Here is a 22,868-nt window from a genome sequence, read left to right as displayed (position 1 = left end):
TACTTTCACCCACCAAATTTGATTAAACGCTCTTGCCTGTTAATCTTTAGCAATATAATTAATTCATTAAAGGTTAATGATCCTGTCATTGCAAAACTGCACGTATGAACATGAACAACACTGTGTGTGTATGTGTGTGTGTCTCCCAGTAAACGAGGAAAGCGGTTCTGCTGCCTGCTCTATGAAGAGAAAATGAAGGAGCAGAGACTGAAAGAGCAAAAACGTCTGAGGGGAAATTGGCAAGAAGAATCCCGAGACAACGTGAAGCTCCTCGCACACAGACGTCGACGCTGACTTGTAAATCATATCTAGTAATAGTGTTTCTTTTTTATTTATGGGCCGTTCAAAAGATCGGTAAGAAATGTCAGATCTAAGTTCGCGAGCCCACCGATAGATGTGAAGAGCACGAAGGTGGCTGCCCGCGCGAGCCCGTGGAGCTCGCGAGGGGGATATCTCCTTTCCCCTCGTACGGAAAAACAAGGCTGGGAAGACAGGGGCGGGGCTTGTCGCGACAGCTTAGCCAATAACCTGCTATATATTTCATGGGCGGGTCTTCGGTGCGTTGGTTCAGCCAATGAGAGCTCCAGCCAGTGTCCTCGCCCCCACGTGGGGTCTGAGTTCCAAACAACAACGGCCGGGATTTCGGCCAATCACGGCAAAGTAAGGTGTTAATCTTGGCGCGGATTGGCTCGCTGTTTTTCACAGAGTCCCCTCACTCATCACGTTCAGCCCGTTTGGTATTAACTCTTTCCTACCACACAGGAAGGAGCAGCTCTGCCCATAAAACACAATCCCGCACTGTAATAGCCAAATGTGAATTAATGAATGATTCAGAGGCGGTTTGTTTTTAGAAACGCGATACATCAGTTAATCCCGACTGTTTCAAAGCCCCGTTTCAGACACATTTAAAGAAAAGCGAGTGTAATATACTGTACTATAGGGAAGCACATGGGGCGACCAGAGCAGCGCAGCAGCCTTTTAAGCGAGTGTTGCCCTGATCGTAATCAAATCAGCATGCGAGAAGCCCAATGAGATTAAAAGCACATGAGAAATGCATGCTTAGCAGTGAGGTATAACCCACATTCACACATTTAGGCTCTAAAATTGTGGGTCAAAGCTGCTCCTGTTGTGCCATGTTCAGGCTGCTTTACATGGAAGAGAAACAGACCCAGGTACGGAGACTGGAAATGATTGAAACAAGAGGGAAACACACCCCTCCCACCCCTCTCGTTTTAATTGCACTGATGTTTTACAGTCGATAACGCTACACGTGTTGTTGACGCCTTTGAGTTTCTGCGAAGTCCCCCCAAAAGAAGGAGACATTAAAAGCAGCCATTTTAAATAGCACTAAAGTCCTTCCCTCCCACGCTATGCAGTCACACAGGCACCAACACTGACAAACCAAGCATCAATCTTCTCTCGCTTTTTTTGAACCTCCAAAAAATATATAGGCAAGGCTCTCATAAAGAGGTGGAGGAGAAGGCTGACATCGCCCCTCAGTGTAGGGTTGAGGAATTACAACTGCGAGTATGGCAGGTCAGTGCGTAGAGGATGCAACTGTTTGAGCAGCTTTAAATAACAATAAAGGTGAAAAAAAAGTTTGTTTATTCATCAAGATTAAAATGTAGATTATTTTGGTGGCTGTGCCTCACCTTTGTAACACACCTTTAGGAGGCTGCTTTCTCCCTGGTAAGAGTGTGTCTGGTACTGTAACAGAGTTTAATGTCTTTTTCCCTCTTGCTCTGATGTGAGATTTATGTATTTATCGGTACTCATGGCTCCAGGATGCCCTCTCTCAGTTGTATTACATATACATAATGCTCTGCCGATAGCCTATGAGAGATGTATTAATATCACACTCTATGAACCCAGAAGGCACTGCAATTTACAGTTGTTATGATATGTCTCGAGTGGGTTACTGTACTATATAAGTGCAAAAATGTCCATATAACAGCATAGTACATTCATTAGCGTGAGCTGCGTTAGCGAGCCAGCTGTGTGACTGACCAGTACTTATAATGTTCTTGTTTAGAGGTTATGGCGGCATTAACAGCAAAAAAGGCCTCTTGTTCATCCTTCTACACAAAACGCAGAGCAGGGCTTTAGTGAACAAGCAAGCTCATGTGAAGTGCAACTGGGAAAGGTTACATATGCAAAGTGAAAACTTAAACATTATTTGCATATCTTGTCCTATAGAAACAAATGTATGAAGCGGGAAAAGTAACACATGGACAAGGAGAAGCAATACTGGGATAAAAAACTAAATTCATGAAAAATTAAGGCTGAAACTTGTGGACAAATTAAAAATGTAAAAGCTCCAGTAACTTGCATTTTAGAAGTAGACTGCATTATGGGTGTGTGTTTTAATTGCATTGTAAGATTTTTTGAACTGATGTCAGTCAAGTAGCAATAGGCACTGAGGCTCTCCTGTTCCCTACCCCATTCACACAAAAAAGAAACATAACGTCAAGAAAAGATTACCTTTAGTTTATACATTTTTGCATGCAAAAAAGGTGCACTCTATGACGGACAATGCTGGGGAATTAAGAGTGAAATCAAAGGTCAAACGTTAAAGCCATTTGAGGGGTTTCATTGGATCTCAATCCTTGAATCACACACTCGTATGAAAACCTTTTTCACTTCAAAAGTGATTCCTTTATGGCCACAGAAGTTCATTAACCCAGCCCTTAGTAGCATTTTAGATTAGCTACCTTGAAATGCATACTTCTAGTGCACACTAAAAAAAGCGTATTTTCAGTAGTGTAGATTCATTATGTGTCAGGAAAGAAGACAACAGGCAAAGAAGTGAAGACAGACAACAAAACCCTTTACAGCATGTTTCTGTGGCAGCAGCAACAAGGGCAAGAAGTGGACTCAAAGATTGATCCAGCTGATCTCACTTTCATTCAGTTCACAACATCCGAGGATGAGAGGAAGGAGGAGAAGTAAAGGGAAAATAGGGGGAAGAGGTTGACAGGAGGAGGAAACGAGGAAGAGGGAAGAAGGTAGTGTGCGTGTGTGTGTGTGTGTAAAGGAGGGGGTGTCTGTATAAGTGTAGGGGGACACTGTGGGGTACGAGGCAGCACCCTGCAGTCCCAAGTAATGGCAGAATAGAACTTAATAGGGTAGAAAAAGGCTGGAGGCGGTTAACTCAGAAACGGTCATTTTAAATTCTCCATTCTCTCCCTCCGTCACTCCCATCCCTCCTTCATACAACTCCTATTTCTGTAACTAGCTTCCAATCCTTGCCTGCCTGTGTATTTTCCCCACTTTCCCTCCTTTTTCTTGCATCCTTAACCCCTCTCCCCTTCTGTGCCTCTCTTTCCTTTCCTTTTCTTCTTGCTCCTCCTCTCCTTCTTCTTTCCCTCTCCTTCTACCCTTTTCCCCCTGCCTCATCTCGCCTCCCCCCCCCCTCCCTCCCTCCTCCCTCCTCTGTGTCTCCTTGGAGGAGGTGTAATGATAGCTATTTGAGTGTCATCAGAGGAACGCTGTAATGGCTTCTAAAGCACCATCCCACGGTTGCCACGGTGAACCTGGCACAGCCTCCGTCCCAGAATAAGAGGTGAAAAAAAGAGAAAAAATAACATCTGGTTGGCTATCGACAGGCGTCACTGTGCCGACGGCGGCACATCAGCAGACGATGAAGAAGCCCCTGGGGGCCACAGAGAGCGAGCTAATGATGCGTGGGATAGGATACATATGAGGAGGAAGTACAGTAATAGTGATAATAGTGATAGTAATGAAAATAATAGAGCTGATAACAAAAACAGAATATGACTTTATTTTTTATTTGAAAGCTGTGTCTGCTTCCTCCTGCTCATTTCTCCCTTACAATGCAGCATGTGTGATAATATACATGCATGTGTGTGTTATAAATAAAGAAAAGACAGAGCATTTCAGCGATGCAAATGATGATCTGATTTCCAATTAATTTGTGTTATTTTACAGATAGGGGGTGAAGCAATTACACACATAAATATGCTCAGTGTCCACTCATACATGCTGCAGATCATCTTTCTAACAGGGGATCAGATGGCTTGTCTGAGTAGAGTGAATGTTTATAATGAATTGATTCACACAAATCATTCAGTGTTCATGAGCAGGCGGATTATAGTTTGTTTTATGTGTTTTTGTCCTGTTAGCTTTCATGAAGTTGGTGTGAAAAGCACTGCCTTATGCCGTCACACTTATCGTTGTTAGTTTAAAGCTTCTGTGAGTTTTTTTTTAAGCAGGTTATGAAACAGATTGAAATGAGCAATGCTGCCTCTTTATGACCTGGAACAGTAAGTGAAACCATCCACAACAAGACTGACATATTATCTATATTGTGATATTAAATTCCTGCAACCATTGTGAGGGGTTGTTGTTGTTTAAAGCTCCTTTGAGGAACTTTTAGTTTGTGTTGATTTTGGTGCCGCCTGTGGACAAAATTGACTGTTTTTGAGTGTTGTCTCATCCCTTTGCTGATTTTGTATTGTACTTGTGTTAACAGTTTTCCTTAAAAATAATCATTTATACATTATCTGCTCTCTTTTAATAACAACATATATCGATTATCAAGAACCTCTGCAGTAGAAAATTGGCTTTTACGTCAGTAGAGTAGCTTGGTCTAACACCTACCCTGCAGCAGTGGTTTCAGGCATTGGACAAAACTGTATTGTTACTCTTCATGCTGATGGTCTGGGTTTTTTGGTATGTCATTAAGAGGCATCAGTGGTATACTCAGTTTTGTAACCAGCTAAAAACTCCGCACAGGAGCTTTAATTGTACAGGTTTTGAATGATGTGTCACCAAACATTTAATTAAGCTATCCAGCTGACAACAATTTGAGTTCACATTATCATAAACTGTTTCATTACCATTTGTCAGAGTTAAGATGTGACATACATGACAACATCAGTTTAAAGTCATCGTTTGGCCTTTAATGTTCTCTTGAAAGAGGATTTTGGAATGAAAAGTATTAATTTTGTAAACATAATGTGTGGCAAACGGGTGGTTATGCTAATTTGAATCTAAACAGGGTGAACAAGACTGCTCCATCTAATGTGGCGGTCTTGTTTCACCCTGTTAGGATTTCATTTTGCATAGCCAACCGTTCACTACACATTGTCCTACTTATTAGCAAGGTACCAACGAAAAGCATAAACAAGCTGACATAAAATATTGATTTTATGGTTTTAAATATGATTTATTTACAAAGCTAAAACAGTCCCTCTGATTCCACTGTCAATTCAACGGCAACAAATTCTTATCGGCCTTCTCACAGGACAGAGTACATTTCAATTCACAGGCAAGTTAAAACATCAGCCTGCTTATTTAATACATCACACACACACACAAAAAACTGTTATGGGGTTTTGACCAATCAGACCTAAGTAGGCTACTCTACAAAGCCATGTAATAATAACTGTAGAAAACTGACCAAATGACTATTTTACTTAGGCAATACAGTAAAAATGAGAAGCTATATTTACATCACTAAAAAGTAACACAGACATAAATAATTACATCCACAGATACAAATTCATGTCTGAACCCAGTCCAAGTCCTGGAAGCTTCGAAAGCATATATGGGGTCCATATTTAAATATTGTGGGGATAAAATAAATCATTTTGAGACCGAATTATTATTTTTTTTAGCCTTTTATTGTTTTTGCAAAGGTTTGTTATTAAAGTTACACACTTGAGGGATAAAAGTACCAAAATAAATGCTGTTTGTACGTCCTCTAATCTAGCTTTAATGCATCAGAGTTTCAGACTTCAAACAGAGAAGCTGATCTCCAATCAGCATCTCACGAAGGGGGGATGTCTGTCTGTTTACTGTTCACACACTCAATACACTGCAGCCCTCATGTGCTTCAGTATCTGTGCTTGTGTGTGCGTGCTTGTGTGTGTGAGAGACGCATTGTTTATCCCATTTTGCGTAAAAGTGCAGCAGTTCAAGTCTGGGTCAGGGAGAGTAAATCTTTCGGTGGGTGGTGTTTACTATGAACCCTGGGACCCTCCTTTGACCTCTGTGTGTGTGTGTGTGTGTGTGTGTGTGTATGTGTGTGTGTGTGTGTGTGTGTGTGTGTGTGTGTGTGTGTGTGTGTGTGTGTGTGCGGTGATGATATGTATTGCTGTGGGTCAGTGAGTGTATGTGTATGTTTATAGTCATTGACAAAGAGAAGAGGGAGCGTGTGTGTTTATGTGTGTGTGTTTATGTGTGCGTTAGAGGATCGGGGAGGGGTAGAGCTGATAGATTAGCCAGGTTGGGATGATTGGGTTGAGGATTAGATGGATTCAGGAGGAGACACGTCTGTTTACTCTGCAAAGAAGACTTATAATAGGCTGATTGGCATGATGATTACTCTCACACACACACACACACACACACACACACACACACACACACACACACACACACACACACACACACACACACACAAAAACACACACGTGTAGGCTCACTTGCTGGGCACACACGTTCATTCATGAACCATGATGTTGATAAGCTTATTTTTGTTGCCTTTACATCGCCCGTCATCTAATTTCCTTTTGCTTGTCTCCTATATTCAGATATAAAGTGCGTCTCCTTCGGCCTCTTGGACACGTTTCCTATTAGGACTGACCCAGAGAGCTTGCAATCAGAGAAGGTGTGTAACTAAAAACCCCAGCAAAGGCAAGTAAGTGGAGCTGCACTCAGGCAACTACCCCAAAGGCATGGGGAGTGCTCTGGTTACCCGGTGCTGTGTGTGTGTGTGCATTGTTTCTACTTACCTGTCTTTATGTGTCACAGAAGTGCAGGGCTCAGAATAAAGCGCAGAGGCAGAGAAAGGCAGGATTATACACATGGCAGGTTAGAGAAAGGCAGAGAGAGAGAAGGAGAGGATGGGAGGCAAAAGCGACAGGGGGAGGCTTAAGATTACAGAGGCAAGCTGCACTCTTTGTAGCCGAGTTCGGTTTTGACGGACGGCTTATGTTTGGGGAAAGAGTGAAGGAGTCCATCAGTGCACTAGCATAAAATTTGCAGGACTGTCGAGGATGTTCTTCTCCACTGATCAAACTTTTGTCTGACAAATGAGGAGCCTGGACTTCAAGGAAGGTAAAGAAGAGAGGTCAGAGAACTGGATGTGATCCAAAGGAGGGGTACAAAATAAAACCCCAGGGAGGTTTAGTCAGGGGGAACCAGGTGATTGAGCCTTCAGGGTGAATAAAAAGTCAAGCAAAACCAGGAGGGAGCCTGGAAGAGGGAGCAACAGGGAGTGGAAAAGCTGGGAGAGAGAGGAAAATTAGTCTGCAGAGAAAGAGAGGGGGACGCAGACTAAAGAGAGATCAAGGCTGACTCAAGTCTTTGCTGCTTCTAACCTGATTAGGTTGAGAGGAGGTGGAGGGGAGTCAGGGAGACCCCGATCAACAGCGAGAGAAGAGGAAGAAGGGTAGACAGACAGAATTACAAGAGGACGCTCGGTGAAAGAAGCCTCTTAAATCTGGGAGCTGGAATTAGAACCGCAGAAACTGCAGAGGGGAAGCCACAAAACCACAGTAAGTAAATTAGGAGCCTGTAGCTGGAAAAACGTGTAATGAAGCCATGGTCGGGGGAAGGAGTTTGTGGTTTGGGGAGTGCTTTATATACTGTACCTTAATGAATTGATTTCCTGTATGTACAACTCTCTCATTTCATCATTCTCCATGACTTCATATCCTCCCTTATTCCTCACCTCTTAAAAAAACATAATTTCCCCCTCTTTTTTTCTTTATACTCCTCACTGCTTCTCCTTTCCCCAACATCCCTCACATGCACGTATGAATCCCTGCTCCCTTTTCACATTCTACAACCATGATTCCACAGGTGAAGATGCCGGCCAATGGGAATCGTCCCTTGAAGCTACAGTTTGGTCTTAAAAACCATGAGGGACGCTACCTCACTGCTGAGAACTTCAGCTTCAAGGTACAGACATGACATTTAGTACAAGCTAAAGCTGTGTAGAGCTCATGATTGTTGGATTCAAAAAATTTCTTTACACCTGTTACTAGCATGTGTCCTGGGTTGTCTCATTATAGTTGATAACTCTAGATATGGCTGTTCACACCTGGTATTAACATGTGGCACCTAATGCATCTGGAGCGACTGCTTTTGAAATTTACGCTGATATAAAAAATGGGATGTAGACTTGCAGCAGAGAGAGAGCAGCAGAGTGAGCACTCGTTGAGAACAGCTAGAGAGGCGGGACAGGTGAATATGAACAAGGGTGTGGACATGATATCAAACTTTCTCTGAAGCCTTAGGTTCCTCTTCAGTTCTGGGTATTATCAGTAAGTCAGATCCTTCTTACATCTGCTCACTCACTGAAACAGCGTAGCCATATAGTACTGCAATATAAAAAACATTGAGAATCCACCGCAGCACTAAAATGAAGCTCTGCTATCACTACGCCTTTGAGCCTTTACAGTGAACCCTGCAACAGCATATCCTGCAACCTGCATCAGGTTGTGATTTTGCAGCAGCACAAGAGGCACAATGTGCAAGCAGACAGCACTAGCCTGACATACACAAAGACAGCACTGTTCAACCAAAACAACTTGCCCCAAAATTATGCCACCATGATATTTACGTGCAATGTAACAGCCCTGTGTTGAACAGCTAAAAAAATAGTCCCTCCTATTTCACAGTCCATGACACTTCAATGGCGATGGATTCTTATCTGCCAGCTTGCAAAACGAATAACATCAAACTGAACATTTTAATTCACGGTCAAGTTAAAACATTAGTCTATTTATTTGTTATAATTAACATCAAACTGAACATTTAATTTGAACAGTGGTGAACAAAGTACATGTCTTCATTACTTAAGTCAAAGTATAGATACTCCAGGTCAAACATTACTCCAGTACAAGTGAAAGTTGCTCTGTCAAATTATTACTTGAGTGAAAGTACTGGAGTACTTGCTTTTAAAAATACTTAAGTATTCAAAGTACTTTTTAAAATATCTCAAAACTTTGTATTTTCACAAAGCATGAGTCCAGTCAAGAATGTATGGGTGTACATTCTGCTCCGTTCTGTTTATCAAGAACATATTATTTCATATCTAAAAAGTATACCATGAAATATAGTTAGTAGTTAAGTTACTAAAAGCACAGAAGTTTAAAATTTTCATCTGGAATAAAACATGTGTGTTAGCTACAGACCTCCACATGCTTTCTCAGGTGGTGATGTTTTGTAGGCTGTGATGAAGTTTGTGTGGTAAACAGATCGGAAATTTACAACAATATGAATCATCATTCTTAGCCATAGCCATCATTACCACGACTAAATGAGCAAACTGATCTGAATAACGTTTGTAATTGGACAAACTACATGAAAGTACTTGGACAAACTACATGAAAGTACCTGAACAGTTTACTGTCTTTGGGATCTGATTTCAGAAAAGAAAATTCTTCAGCTGACTTCAAAGCAAATGTAGAGAGTTACTAGAGCATTGATAGAAATGTAGTGGAGTCTAATGTATGATATTTGTCTTTCAAATGTAGTGGAGTAAAAGTAATAAGTTCCCCCCCAAAATAATTCTAAAGTAAAGTACAGATACTCAAAAAAGTACTTAAGTACTGTACTCAAGTAAATTTACTCTGTTACTGTCCACCACTGAATATGAAGGTGATGTCAGATATGGTAAACAGGAAGTCTGCAGGAGTATTTATGTTGACAGTTCTGTCCCCATTCAGCTCTCCTTTCTCTCACAGCTTTGCAGCTGACACATGTTTAAACATAAATGAGGCAAAATGCCACAACTTTTAACACTGTTGCTATTATCACCACCGCTTATGGTTCAAGTTACTTTGTAGCGACTGGCTTAGAGATGCACTCACCAGTTCTGCTGCTGTTGCATGGATTGCATGACAGGATGTTCCTCTTCTTTTCTCTATCAGAGACGGTTGGGGTCCAGTAACTCCTCAGGCTGTTCTCACATCTGTGCCTGTCATTATTTCCTGATTCTCGAGACCAGCCTGAAACAGAAACAAATGTTTTTACAACAGTGTCAACAGGCAGAGGTGAAATGCAGAAGACTCTTTGCCACAGATTTATTTGATGACATTTCTGATCAGGTGGCTCGTGGTGTAGCTTTTGCTGGTGAGAATGAACCACCATTGCAATTGGGTTTTGACCAATAAGAATCAAGTATTTTGCATGGCCAGGTTATAATGTCCATTAATCAATTTGGTGCATGAGCTATCCCATATTTTGTGAACAGTCTGGTGCATACATGATGTTTTCCAATTTGTCAAACTCTGCTACCTGTGACATGAAAAGTAAAAGCCAAAAGATTATAAAGACACATAAGGTTAGTTAACATCAAACAACATTGAATACTTAATCTGCCCTGGAAAACCATTTACAGATAGTGGGCGGCCATGTGATACAAATACATCTCAGACCAATACTGAATGTCGCCAGAGTGGTGCCAACTCTAAGTGTCCTCATTGAATCTTGGGTGCGTTTACACATCTTTTTAAGGAAGTCTACTCTGAATCTGATCATCAAAGACACCTGTCAATAGTAGGTGTAGAGAGGCACAGGGTTGCGTTCTTGTAATGTTAGAGCAGACTTAGAATTGGTTTACTGTAAATACACCAAAAGGACTATGAATGAAAATCCTTCATGGTCTCGATTAGAACATTCCCTTTTCTTACAGGTGAATGCATCAGCCCCAAGTCTGAAGAAGAAGCAGATGTGGACTCTGGAGCAGGACTCTCAGGACACACAGGTAGTCTACTTGCGCAGCCACCTGGGACGCTACTTAGCCTCCGACAAGGATGGCAAAGTCACCTGCGAGGCCGATGGGCAAAACTCAGACTGTCGCTTTCTCATAGTGCCTCAATCGGACGGTCGCTGGGCCCTCCAGTCTGAGCAGCATCTCCGCTTCTTTGGTGGTTCTCGGGACTACCTGTCTTGCTTCGCCCAGGTAATCACGAATGCAGAGCTGTGGGCGATGCACCTGGCATTACATCCGCAGGCCAACCTGCTGTCTGTGGCCCGCAAACGTTACGCCCACCTTTCAGCGGAGGATGGGGAGATCGCAGTAGATGTGAACATTCCTTGGGGCGTGGCTGCGCTCCTGACTCTTGTCTACATGGACGGGAGGTACTGCCTTAAGACATGTGATGGCCGCTTCCTCAGTAATGATGGGAAGCTCTTGATGCAGAGTGGGAGGGCCACAGCATACACGCTTGAGCTGAAGTGTGGAAAGCTCGCCTTTAAAGACTGTGAGGGGAAGTATCTGTCTCCCATGGGGCCTACGGGCACCCTAAGGTCTGGACGGTGCTCCAAGCCTGGCAAAGATGAACTTTTTGACTTAGAGGAGAGCCATCCACAGGTGGTTCTGATGGCAGCCAATGGGCGGTATGTCTCCATAAGACAAGGTAAGAAAACACAGACATTTCATCAACATACTGATGGATATTCTCAGTAATCTGAAATCTTGGATGCATGCTTGATAATTCCTTGATTCCCTAAAGTCCAATGCCGAATCCCAAATGTCTGATTACAATGGACCTTACGGCTGACCTTCCATGACACCAAGGGTGGTCACATGATCTTTTAGCTGACACACACTGACCTACACACATACATAATAGAGCAGAGGGGCAACAAACACTACCACTACTACAGTTACTACTACTAGCCCATATATTGTCCATGCTGTGCACTGATACACCCCCAGAAAACTGAGCTTCACAGGAAGTGCATTAACTCAGGGATATGCTGAGTATGCAAGGTTGAGGTAATCGGCTGCTCTCCAGTGATTGACAACTGATTAGAGATGCATGGTAATTATGGGTAATGTAGTCTGCTCATCAACATGCATCAATATCACATGGGATAGCAGCATCTTTCCAGGAAAACAAGATAGATGAGGCTGATACAGGAGACTATCAGCCTCATCTGGGAGAACTGAGACGAATACGTCATTCGTTTTAGGGTTGCAATTGATTTAGGTCAGTCCACTCGTGGTATTAAATCTTACATTAGTGTGAGCTTTGGTGCAATAACAGATTAACTGTGCACCTCTGCTGGGAATAGACACTGGAATAGACAAAATACCAACAAAATACCAACAAAATATTGCAATGAGTTTATGAATGAGGTGAAGTGTTCAACTAAAAATGAATGTTATTGAGAAAGTGATGTATTATGAGAAACATTTTTACCACATTTACCCTTTCAAAGACTGTATAAAACATGAATGTTGTCTCATGACATCCCCCATTGGTTTCTGAAGGGACATTTTGAACCCCAACAGTGTTTGGCGACATATTGGAAATGCTGACTCAACCAAACATTTGATCATTCTACGAATAGGTAAAAAGGTGGAGCTGACGCAGGCTATTAGCCTCCTGAAAAACAGCTACATGGCACCCAACAATCTATGTATAACTCTTTCCTTGACAAATCAAAAACAGATGCATTATAAACACCCGCCCAACAGTGGGTGTGAAAAATTAAATGAGCTACATATCAATAATGGATTTTTCAATCAGGCTCTAAATGTGTTTATTTGCTGTAATATGGACATTTTACATTAAGGTGCTGTGAAATTGTGCTTACTTGGTGCATCATTTGTGCATTGGTACTGGATAATTTTTTTTAATTGCAGAGGAAAAACCTGCAAGTTGAATTGGTGTGCAGCTATATCCTCCGCCATTTTTTCCAATATGGGCGTTCTTGCATGGGACCTAATTGGGCCTCCTTGGCTTTCGATGTCTGTTCCAAGTGGACACCGAAGGAGCTGTAGTTTTTTTGCTCTTCCACATTGGCTTCATTTTGTATGACAGGAGGTTGCTGCTGAATCCAAACTTTCCTGGTAAATGGTGTTAACACTTATGCCCATTGTGTTTGCTGAAACAGCTGCTTGTAAGCCATACGAATGCTGCAAGAAGTGCTCTGTTGTTACTGTATTATGTATTCACCCTTAAGTCTTTTGACACAGCTGCTGGAGTGCGTTATTTGATCAGCATGCAGCCTAAAAGCGGACTACTATGTAGATGGATTACATCTGATTCATACTGGATTCAAAGTTTTCTTAAATAAAAAAAGGTTTCATTTATCTGATGAGTGAATAAAAAGGAGAAATATCATGTTTCATCTAACCAGAAGCTCACTACAAGTTGAAGGATATGCTAAGTGTTCAGTTGCTGATGGTTGTAATGGTTTGTCTGTTTAATTTGAAACTGGATTTGGGATGGATTAGCATACACCAACAGTGCTTGTCAGCATCCTTGGCCATGACATCCATCTGCAGGCTGCAGATTCTTGTCTGCAGTGTTGAGTTACTCCAGCCCTCGATGCTGTAACTGAATATCTCCCCATTGCTCATTGTTCCTGGTTTTCAGTGGGAGAAGAAACCAGTGACTGGGAGTTCTGTAAACTGATTGGTTGATGATGACGAAGAAAAAGAACTTTCTTCCATGGAGGCAAAAACAGAAATACTCTTAGCATACTAACATTTTCCTGTTTCTGTTCATCTCTTTTACCTCCTCTTCATATCTTCTACACTTGATACAACAACAAAAGCTTTATCTTTCTCCGCCACATTTGCTCACACACAAAACCACATCGTCCTGCCACGGCAAGTGGTGAGGTGGTGTTTTGAATTATTGATGAAGTTGGCCCCTGTTCCTGGAAGGCAAAGGGGGGAGTCTGCTTTCAGAAACCCAAGCTGGATCTCACCTGGGGCCAAGGCTTCTGCCCCTCGAGTCTCGCTCTAACTCTTTAATCTAACCCGTTAACCCCCAGACATCAGTCAGTGCAGAAGTGCTGCTGTGTTTAGCTACATGACACTGCAGAATGGTTTTACAGTGCAAGATGAGATTTTTCAACATTACATTTTGGAATGACTCAAACCAACTTGTCAGAAATTTGGCAAACATTCAAGCTCAAATTTACACCAAAGACTGATAAGCAAAGGCCCTGCAAGATGAAACCTAAGTTTCCTTGTTTTCTTAACTTTCACATAATTTCCTGATAGAATTGCATGCAATAAGAAACTTAAGGTAAATGGCACCAATTGAATAAAAAGATTGGATGACACTTTACAACAATCACTATAATCGATACTAGAAGAAAGCATGACTTATAAATTTGTAGACTTTAAGTAGATCAAAGGAAAAATGTAAAATCCTTGCATGCCTCAGAACTTTGGTGTATAAACTTTGCTAGTTTCTACCTCTGGGTCTGACAATGATGAAAGAAGGAGATGAAATAGAAAGCAGAACAGGGAGGACACAGCTCTCAAAGGATTTCAGGACAATAGCAGTACGTGTATGGAAACAGGTGGGCTCTTCATCCTCCTAATGTCACCTGTCTTTTCCCAAAATGTAGCACCTTGTCTCTGTTCTATTTAGCACAGAGGGGTCATGTTTGCGGTCTCTTTTAAAGTCAGTCCAAATTTCTTAAAGGGGCAGTGTGTGGTGATTACCATAGACTGTATAAAATATAGACGTAGTATCCGTGACGTCACCCATCTGTTTCTGAAGCGCTGTTTTGAGGCAAATCGTCGGCAGCAGTCATATTGCTGCTGTCAAGCGATTGCGACGTAAAGAGGCGGGCTTTGAGCCTCCTAGCCAACAGCTACAGTGTTCCCGCCTGCCAATCAAGTGAACTGTGCCTCTCATTGAAAGACTCATAATTTAAATATCTTCCAAATTGCCGCATAAGAAAAAATTCACCCCACGTATAGTGTGTGCCGATCGAAAAAATTAGCTATCCAGACTACACTCGTCTTTTGTACCAGGCTGTAAAAATGTTTATTTCTGCTGTAAAGATTGTCTTTTTTGAATTGGTGTGTATGTGGTTTCCTGTACTTCCCGAGCCAGCCTCAAGCGGATCCTTGATGAACTGCAGTTTTTAGCACTTCCAAATTGGACTCATATTTTTTGACCGGAGGTTGCGGCTTGATGATTACCAGCATTTCGCAGAACAGACTTGGTAGAAATGGAATGTTATATTCGTGATTATGTTTAAATTAGTGTTAAATAGCATGAATATAAAAGTTGTTTTGCTTTTGTTATCTTTCTTGACTGGCCACCATCAACGGCCAAACTGAGTGAGTGCGGGGTAAGAAGATGAAAAAGAAGAGTGGTAGCATCACACTATGTCTGTTCTTGGCTGTTCTTAATTGACTGCAGTGTGTGTTTGCAGGGTGAATTTTCAGTTTGTATCTCAGCATGTCAGGTATAGACCCTTCATCATGTCTCTCATCACCTCCTTGTGTTCCTCGCGTCTAAGTGGTCCACTCCAACCTGAGAGTGAAGAAGTGATGATAGTTTGGGGTCGACTGATTTTAGTTTTACAGGGCCGATACCAATTATCAGTAGTTCATGAAGCCAATAACCAATATTTGGAACCGATATGCATTTATAGTAAAAATGAAAATCTTTGTTAAAATTTAGAACATGGACTTGTCATTCAAAAAAAACAGGCTGCTTCATTACTAATTACAACAGTTTAATATGTAATATAGCAACAGCAGAGTTGTAATCTCTGAAAACTGTACACGTTTTACGGTTCATGCATGTATTGACTAGTTGAACAAGACCTCCTCTTTTTCAATTATATAAAAGTAGCAGAAGATGTTGGCAGGACATTCGGTAAGACAGGGTGGTGAGTGAGCTCATAGAAAGCTCAATGCCTATTGTGGTCAGTGTTTATGTTTTCTCTTCCTCCTCCACTCTTGTAATCCAGTAAAGAACACCGCAGGAGGCTCCATTTGTCAACAGAGCTGTCAATCAGGACATTACATTCCCTCTTTCTAACATCACATAACTAATTAAAACTATATGTCTCTAAGAAATGAACAGTTGCCCATAAACCAGCATGATAGGAGTTAGCTACTTTGACAGAAAGAATGTTTGAGGAACATGTATTTGATGTGTATTTTAATTTTCTAATTCGATCCATGTCCCATCTGTTATAATGGAGGAGGCAAGATTTATTGCATCCAGTCACCAGGGGGCTCATAAAAATTTGGCGTCACTTTGGGGAGCCGTTGTGTACATGTTTTTATACAGTGATGAAGGATGAAGGAGCAGTAGAAAGAGGAAAGTAAGGAATAGGGGGATACAGGCATCAGCTTTCCATTAATAATAGATGTCAGAGCCATCTATCGCTGATGGATTAGTTAGGCCTGCTCTACTTGCAGGCAGCAGGTAGGACAACACAAGAAAGTGGAGCTGGATCTTTGGTCTGATCCAAATTGTGGCTCTGCTAACTCTACCTGTGTGTTTCTATGCTGATGACATCTTATTTGCTTGGGCGACTGTTGTGTCAAAGATGGTCATCAATGCAGCTACTGATAGCCTCAGATTGCTGGTTTGGATTTCAGTATGTCTAATCTTTTCCCTTCCCTCCCTCCCTCCCTCCATCCATCCTTCTTTCCTTCCTTCCTTCCTTCATTCCCTCTTCTCTCCTCTCATCTATTAGACAGCGGCTGTGAGGTCCCAGCTGAGCCCTGTCGCTGGATCATTTCTGGGTTGAATTAGTGTGAAATGGACACATGGAATAGGTAGACAAAGCATGACATTGAGTCAGGATGAGAGGGAATGAAAGTGATGGGCCCCCAGGTGTAGTTGCAGAATAGAGGGGCAGAGATGTATGCTTGAAATACACTCAGGATCAATGATGATTTAACCAGAAGTAAGACCTCATCGTAGCTAGTTTATCAGGTGTGAATGAGATGGGATTAAAGTGTTGCGGCAGCTCAGAAACCATGACATCTTTGTCACGCGTCATCCCCTTTCCCTCTCCTCCAGTCTGTATCTACAGTTATATACAGAATCAAATGAAGGCAAAAGGGGTATTTATATTGTCACAAAGTTCTAAGATGGGTCAGTCTGTCACATTTATGATGTTATTTTGCATTTTAATGATGGTGGATGGTACCAATAGAACTACACCACTCTTTTTCTGCTTTACTGTCAGACACCAGCCTCAAAGGTGGTGCTAAAACACCCAGTCTGTTATTTGACAAGGAACTACTTGTATAAAGTTGTCATTTTTTAATATTTCATCAGCTACAGGGTCAGGGTGATATAAGGTTCCAGCCTTCAAAGCACCTCAACAAAGGTATGGAGAAAAAACTGTGATGTTCTAAAATGGTTCAAGTGATGACAAACATCTGGGAAAATAGTAAATGCAAAGCCAAGCGTTATAATGTACGATTATTGTGATGATTCATTTGGGTTTTATAGTTTCCAGACTGTAAGGAGCTTAGTGGGCGCTGAGTATGATGGTACACAGTACAGTATAAACATGGATTATGCTTCTTAAAGCCACAGCTGTCAAACAGAGTTTAAGTTTCTTTAATAAATACTTCCATGTATCTGAGTATACTTTGGATCAGATGTTTTAACAATGTAGCTGCTTGGTTTATTTCCATTTTTCAGTATGTTTTCCATATGTTTGATCATTACTGGGTCCATTAGCTTGAGGGTTGAGTGTGGTTAGTAATTATCCGAACATCCTGCTAAGTGTGGACCATAAAGTCCTCCACTCTCTTCCTGTTCCTCCTTTATTCTTTTATTGAGGGGATTGAGGGATTGGACCGGCAGCGCTTGAAAGCTGATTATATCAGAGCCCCGCTGTGAGGAGGGCAGATAGGCAGGGCTGGAGGTGGGATGATGGTGGGAGGTTGGGGCTGAGAGGGTCAGGGGGAAGGAGGGGGAGATGGACATGGGGGGTAACGACCGAAAAAGAGAGGAGAGGTTGGGGTGCAGAGATTTGGGTTGTTAAAGGATTAAGACAATGTATCAGGGATATTCCAGGATGGTTCTTATTTAGAATTAAGCTCTGGGCAGTCTGTCTCCAGAGGATGACAACAACTGTTTCCTTCTGTGCCAATATTTATGATAATGCTACAGCTTGATGACATCACAGAAGCCTGTTCAGTTTTAAAGGGTTTAACAAGCAATAGTTTGATAGTAAACTGCCTCTTTATGTGTAAATATCTGTTTCTTGCATGCTTGACACCAACACTGTTTAATTTATTGGCCATTAATAATAGAGGTTAACATTTTCTGGGTGATCTGAATAGATTTCTGGGATGTTTTTGTTTGTTGTTATAGAGTCAATCTTACTGATGCAGAGCTTCATAGTGAGTGTCTCTGAAAGCAAAAGAAATGTGCATAGCTTTTTGCTTTAAGATCTGTACCAAAGTAATTTTTTTATCATATTAAATTTTGAAATGTGAAAAATGTTGAAACAATGGATTACTTTACATCAATTTGAGCCTATCTGCACAGGCTATCTGATTTTTTTTAGGATAGATTGAAAAATGTAAATGAGTGATTTTAAGGCTTTGCATGAATTGGCATTTTCCTATCTTGTTGATCTCTTCCACTATCACACCTCATCTGGATAACTTAGGTCAACTAACCAGGTGCTCTTAAAAGTGCTGTGATCCAGACTTAAGAGAAGGGGGTGAGCCTTAGAGCTGGCTGCTCCCATTGAATGGTCTAACTATCCACATAAGATCTGCTCATGTGAACTTGATTTTCATTTTGTTGTCTCTGTTGACTGCAGCACTTTGGTCAGCATGAGTTGTTTTTAAATCTGCCTTATAAGTGTTTATAGTTGGATTTGACTTGACAAAGTTTTACATTTTTCCATATTGTAACATGTTTGGATTTAATCTAACACACTGTGTGCATTTCACTCCACTGCAATGCAACTGAGAAACTTAAAAAAGAGCCGATGGACTGTTCCAAGTTCCATGGTGAAGTATTGATGACAGGTTATGCTTTCTCTGCCCCTCCCAGGAGTGAGCCTTGCAGCCAACCAAGACGATGAGACAGACATGGAGACGTTTCAGATGGAGATTGACAAAGAAACCAGGAAGTGTACGTTCCGCACCAGCCAGGGGAACTACTGGGCTCTGGTGGCCCACGGAGGCATCCAGAGTACAGCCTTTGAAGTGTGAGTGAAGGTTTTGAAATCAGTCATGGAGAGTAAAAGATTATACATCATTGTACATTTATTATTACATAAAGGGGTTCACAAAAGGTGCTTCATAAAAAAAGCGAATTTCTCAACTCAATGGAAGATATCTATTTATGAATGTATTGCAACACTGTGAGGAGTAAGATGCTTTAAGTATCTTACGTTTGCAAAAAGTGTGAAAAAACGCTGGCTTGACTACATGACCTCAGCACCCTTGAATGTACATATATCTGACTTATTTAAGTCCCTTCTGAGTTATATCTTTAACCCTTTTAGTCTTGCATGCACACTCAGCATTTATGAAACTATTTCCAGGAGCATATAAAGGCAATAAAAGTCTCACTTTTCCTCTTGTGTTGCCAACTGCAGGTCAGCTAACACCATGTTTGCAGTGGAGTGGCTCGGCCACAAGGTGGCAATAAAAGCTAACAATGGAAAATACATCTGCACCAAGAAGAACGGCCAGCTGCTCGCTGTCAGTGACTCAATTGGTAAGAGACATTAACAGGTTTTCTTCTCCTCCTTCCTCTCACTTCACTAATGTATCTCCTTAGTCAAATCTGACGTCCCTTATGTCTTCATGCTCTGTCTGTCACCTTTCATCAGGTGAGGATGAACAGCTCACTTTGAAACTCATCAACAGACCCATGTTGATCCTCAGAGGAGAAAACGGATTCATTTGCCACCACAAGAACTCTAACACACTGGACGCCAGCCGATCGGTCTATGACATTTTCAATCTGCAGTTCAGTAATGGGGGTCTACCATATTAAAGGTCAGCATGTTTCCTTACAAACACGATTGATTTAAGCCCTGAGCTTTCTTGTTTTGGCTGACATCTCTCGGAAAAATACGTATTAGCAATGAGAAACATCAAGTGCAAAAATCCAACCAATGTGTGTCACTTCATATTCAGATCACTACTCTGTCTGTGTCGGTGCATACTCACCCTTTGCATCCTGCAGGTGTGGACGGTCGGTTTTGGTACGTGAACAGTTCTGGGCTGGTGTGTTCGGATGGTGAGGTGCCCGAGGACTTCTCTCTGGAGCTGTTGGAGCACCGTCGCCTCGCCATACGGGCCAAGAACGGCAAATACCTGCGAGGAGATCAGGGAGGCACGCTGAAGGGAGACGGACTCTGCCCGAGCAGCTCAGCCCTGTGGGAATATTAAACACGATCCAATATTAGTCCTAACCTGAGACACACGACACCCCACGATTCAAAAATCAAAGGCCAGCATTGATGCTTTTTCTAAAGCTAAACTCTGCTGCATTTTGAGGAGAAAGGGAGCAACTTTTTAGCCCCAAAAAGTTGCATCAAAAACTCAGACTCATGCTAAGAGAGAACATGTGAGAAAAGGAACGGATGCTTAATCAGTCAAGACAATTCTCCATGAAGTGAACAATGTTTTAAGTCAATGCTTGACTGCAAAACTGCTAAATTTGTGTGAATGAACCTCAGTGTGTTTGTGCTTTTCCTTGAGGTTTTTTCCCCAGGGACTTTGCTGCACTATTTCATAGCTGTCTGAAGCTAAACTACACACAAAGAACCCTCTTTGATATAAAGAAGTGTCTATTTATGCTGTAAAACCAAGCCTTTTCCTTTAATGGCATTTGCTTGTATTTTAAGTATTATACTATTGTTTACATGGCAACTAAAGTGTTACCACAGGTGTGTCATTTTACTGGACACTCATCCAGACTAGGAGGCACACTTGTGAAGGTGACACCTGAGACAGAATTAGTCCCATTTAAGAGTAATGTTACCTGTTGGAGGACGGTGGTTAGCTTCAGGTGGTTAGCAGCGTTGTCTGTGGATGTGTATTAGCAGACAGGATCACCAGGTTTCAGACGCCTGTAAGAAGGTAGTGATAAAAACTTCTGTTAGCAGAATAGGATAATTTCAACACTTTTCATTTGTCCCTCTGTCATTTTTTAAAACATGTTTTGTTTTAGTGATGCCACAACTCTACCAGGATTAAAGGAATCAAGGCAAAACTTATCTAAGAGTGCTTTCATACCTTCTATACCTAGTTGATGCTTGTTCAGACGAGCTGGTAAGTACCTCATTGAACAGTTTTGTGATCCTTCATCATCATCATCATCATCTTGGACCCACAGTGGAATATCAAGTTTAAGTCTGGCTTACCTTATGTTTCCTCCTCCTTTCTTCTTTAGTTCTTAGGAAAAAGTTGGTGAATCAAGAATTGAGACCTGGAACAAAATGAAGCGAAAGACATTTATAAAAATATTTTTGACATCGTTCAGATAGTGAATGCAAAAACACCTCAGAACTCAGTTAAACAACACCCATCCATCCATCCATCCAGCATGTTTAGCAATCAAGGGTCGTGGGAGGCTGACACAGAGACAAACAACCTAACACATTTACACCGACAGGGAATTTAAAGTTATCCTCAAGTTGAATTTAATAAACATCTGGGAGGAAGCCTTGAGTAGCAGGGAACCCACGCATTCGCAGTAAAGGGCATGGAAACTCTGCACAGAAGGCCCCAGTCACGGCACAATATCCAGTTTGAAACTACTAGCTTGCATTTAAAGCCAATTTTCTTTTTTTTTGTCACAGTCAAACAATGCAGTTGTAAGTTCATTATCAACATACAGGAACACTCCTTAGACTTGTAGTCACCTTAACAAGGGTTTAGACTTCATCCTGTGGTCTCACACTACATTTGAAGGATCACTATGAACAAAGAGATTTTAAAAACTGTCTGTTTGCTTGTCTGACTTGTTCTTTTTCTTCTTCTTATGAAAATATTTTTCTTTTCTGGGGCCTCATTAAAGATGTTCAAAGAACAGTTGATTCAGAAAAAAAAAGTCAGTCGGTGGCTTAACAACTCAACGATCATGTCTATACCAGGGCTATACACTGTGATAAGGGGTCAAAGGTATGCATCTTCAATTGTAAGTGTACCTGTATACATACAGAATAAGAATACAAATCCACATGAAAATTTACCATCGTAGATTGTAAATAGAGCGACACCTTCAACTAGTTCAGGTAGGCAACTCAATTCACGTATTCCCATTTGCCAAACACCATTCTGATAGTCACCTGACAAACTGGTCTCTGCCTCTGATCCAACGCTACCACTGCCCCACAACAGTGATGTGCTCAAACGTTTAGCCTCACCACCTCCCCAGCATCCACCTGCAGGCTCTAACAACAGGGGGTTTAAGATATTATCTCAACTTCTGCACGTGAGCAGTGATGAGGACAGGGTCTACATACCAGACTTATGTAATGTTCTGATACTGACATTTTTTTTTGACCAATACAACGTGAGCTATGTGATTGAACTGAAATGTATTACTAGCAATGGTGGACAAAGTAAACAGCTTCATTACTTAAGTCAAAGTATAGATACTCCATGTCAATATTACTCCAATACAAGTGAAAGTTGCTCTGTCAAATAATTGCCTGAGTTAAAGTACTGAAGTACTTGCTTTTAAAAATACTTAAGTATTCAAACTACTTTTAAAAAAATCTTAAAACGTTGTATTTTCAAAATACATAAGTGCAGTCAAGAATACATGGAAGTACATTCTGTAACATCATATTTATTTAGAAACCATTACTTGAAACATCTAAAAAACTATTCCATGGAATAAAACAGACAATAAGTTACTCCAAACACAGACAACTTAGTTTGAAATGTTCATCTGGAATGAAACAAATGTTACGTGGCTCAACACGCCTTCTCAGGTTGGACTGTGAATGTTTGTATGTTTGTGCAGAGTGGGAAACAGGGAGAACATTTCAAATGATACGTATCATTCTTCATTCCTAAAACCTCTAACACATGCTGAAGATATGACCATGGGTGCTCAGGTGGGGAATTATAGCCATCATTACCACCTCTAAATGAACTGTCCGAT

General features: G+C 41.4%; 1 protein-coding gene across 1 annotated transcript; it reads left to right on the top strand.

The window, feature by feature from the left end:
- Nucleotides 1–767: 767 nt before the first annotated feature.
- On the top strand, nucleotides 768–20,970 carry fscn2b (fascin actin-bundling protein 2b, retinal). Its single transcript, XM_034707166.1, is given in 10 exon segments — nucleotides 768–1,172; nucleotides 6,558–6,634; nucleotides 7,355–7,523; nucleotides 7,831–7,929; nucleotides 10,670–11,396; nucleotides 18,789–18,945; nucleotides 19,339–19,460; nucleotides 19,576–19,724; nucleotides 19,726–19,744; nucleotides 19,935–20,970. Coding segments are annotated over 7 exon segments (1,473 nt in total). The 5' UTR covers nucleotides 768–1,172; nucleotides 6,558–6,634; nucleotides 7,355–7,523; nucleotides 7,831–7,836; the 3' UTR covers nucleotides 20,141–20,970.
- Nucleotides 20,971–22,868: the final 1,898 nt, after the last annotated feature.

The sequence above is a fragment of the Notolabrus celidotus genome, chromosome 18 (assembly GCF_009762535.1).
Source record: "Notolabrus celidotus isolate fNotCel1 chromosome 18, fNotCel1.pri, whole genome shotgun sequence".
NCBI classification, from domain to species: Eukaryota; Metazoa; Chordata; class Actinopteri; order Labriformes; family Labridae; genus Notolabrus; species Notolabrus celidotus.
This window is presented reverse-complemented; position numbering and strand designations above follow the sequence as displayed.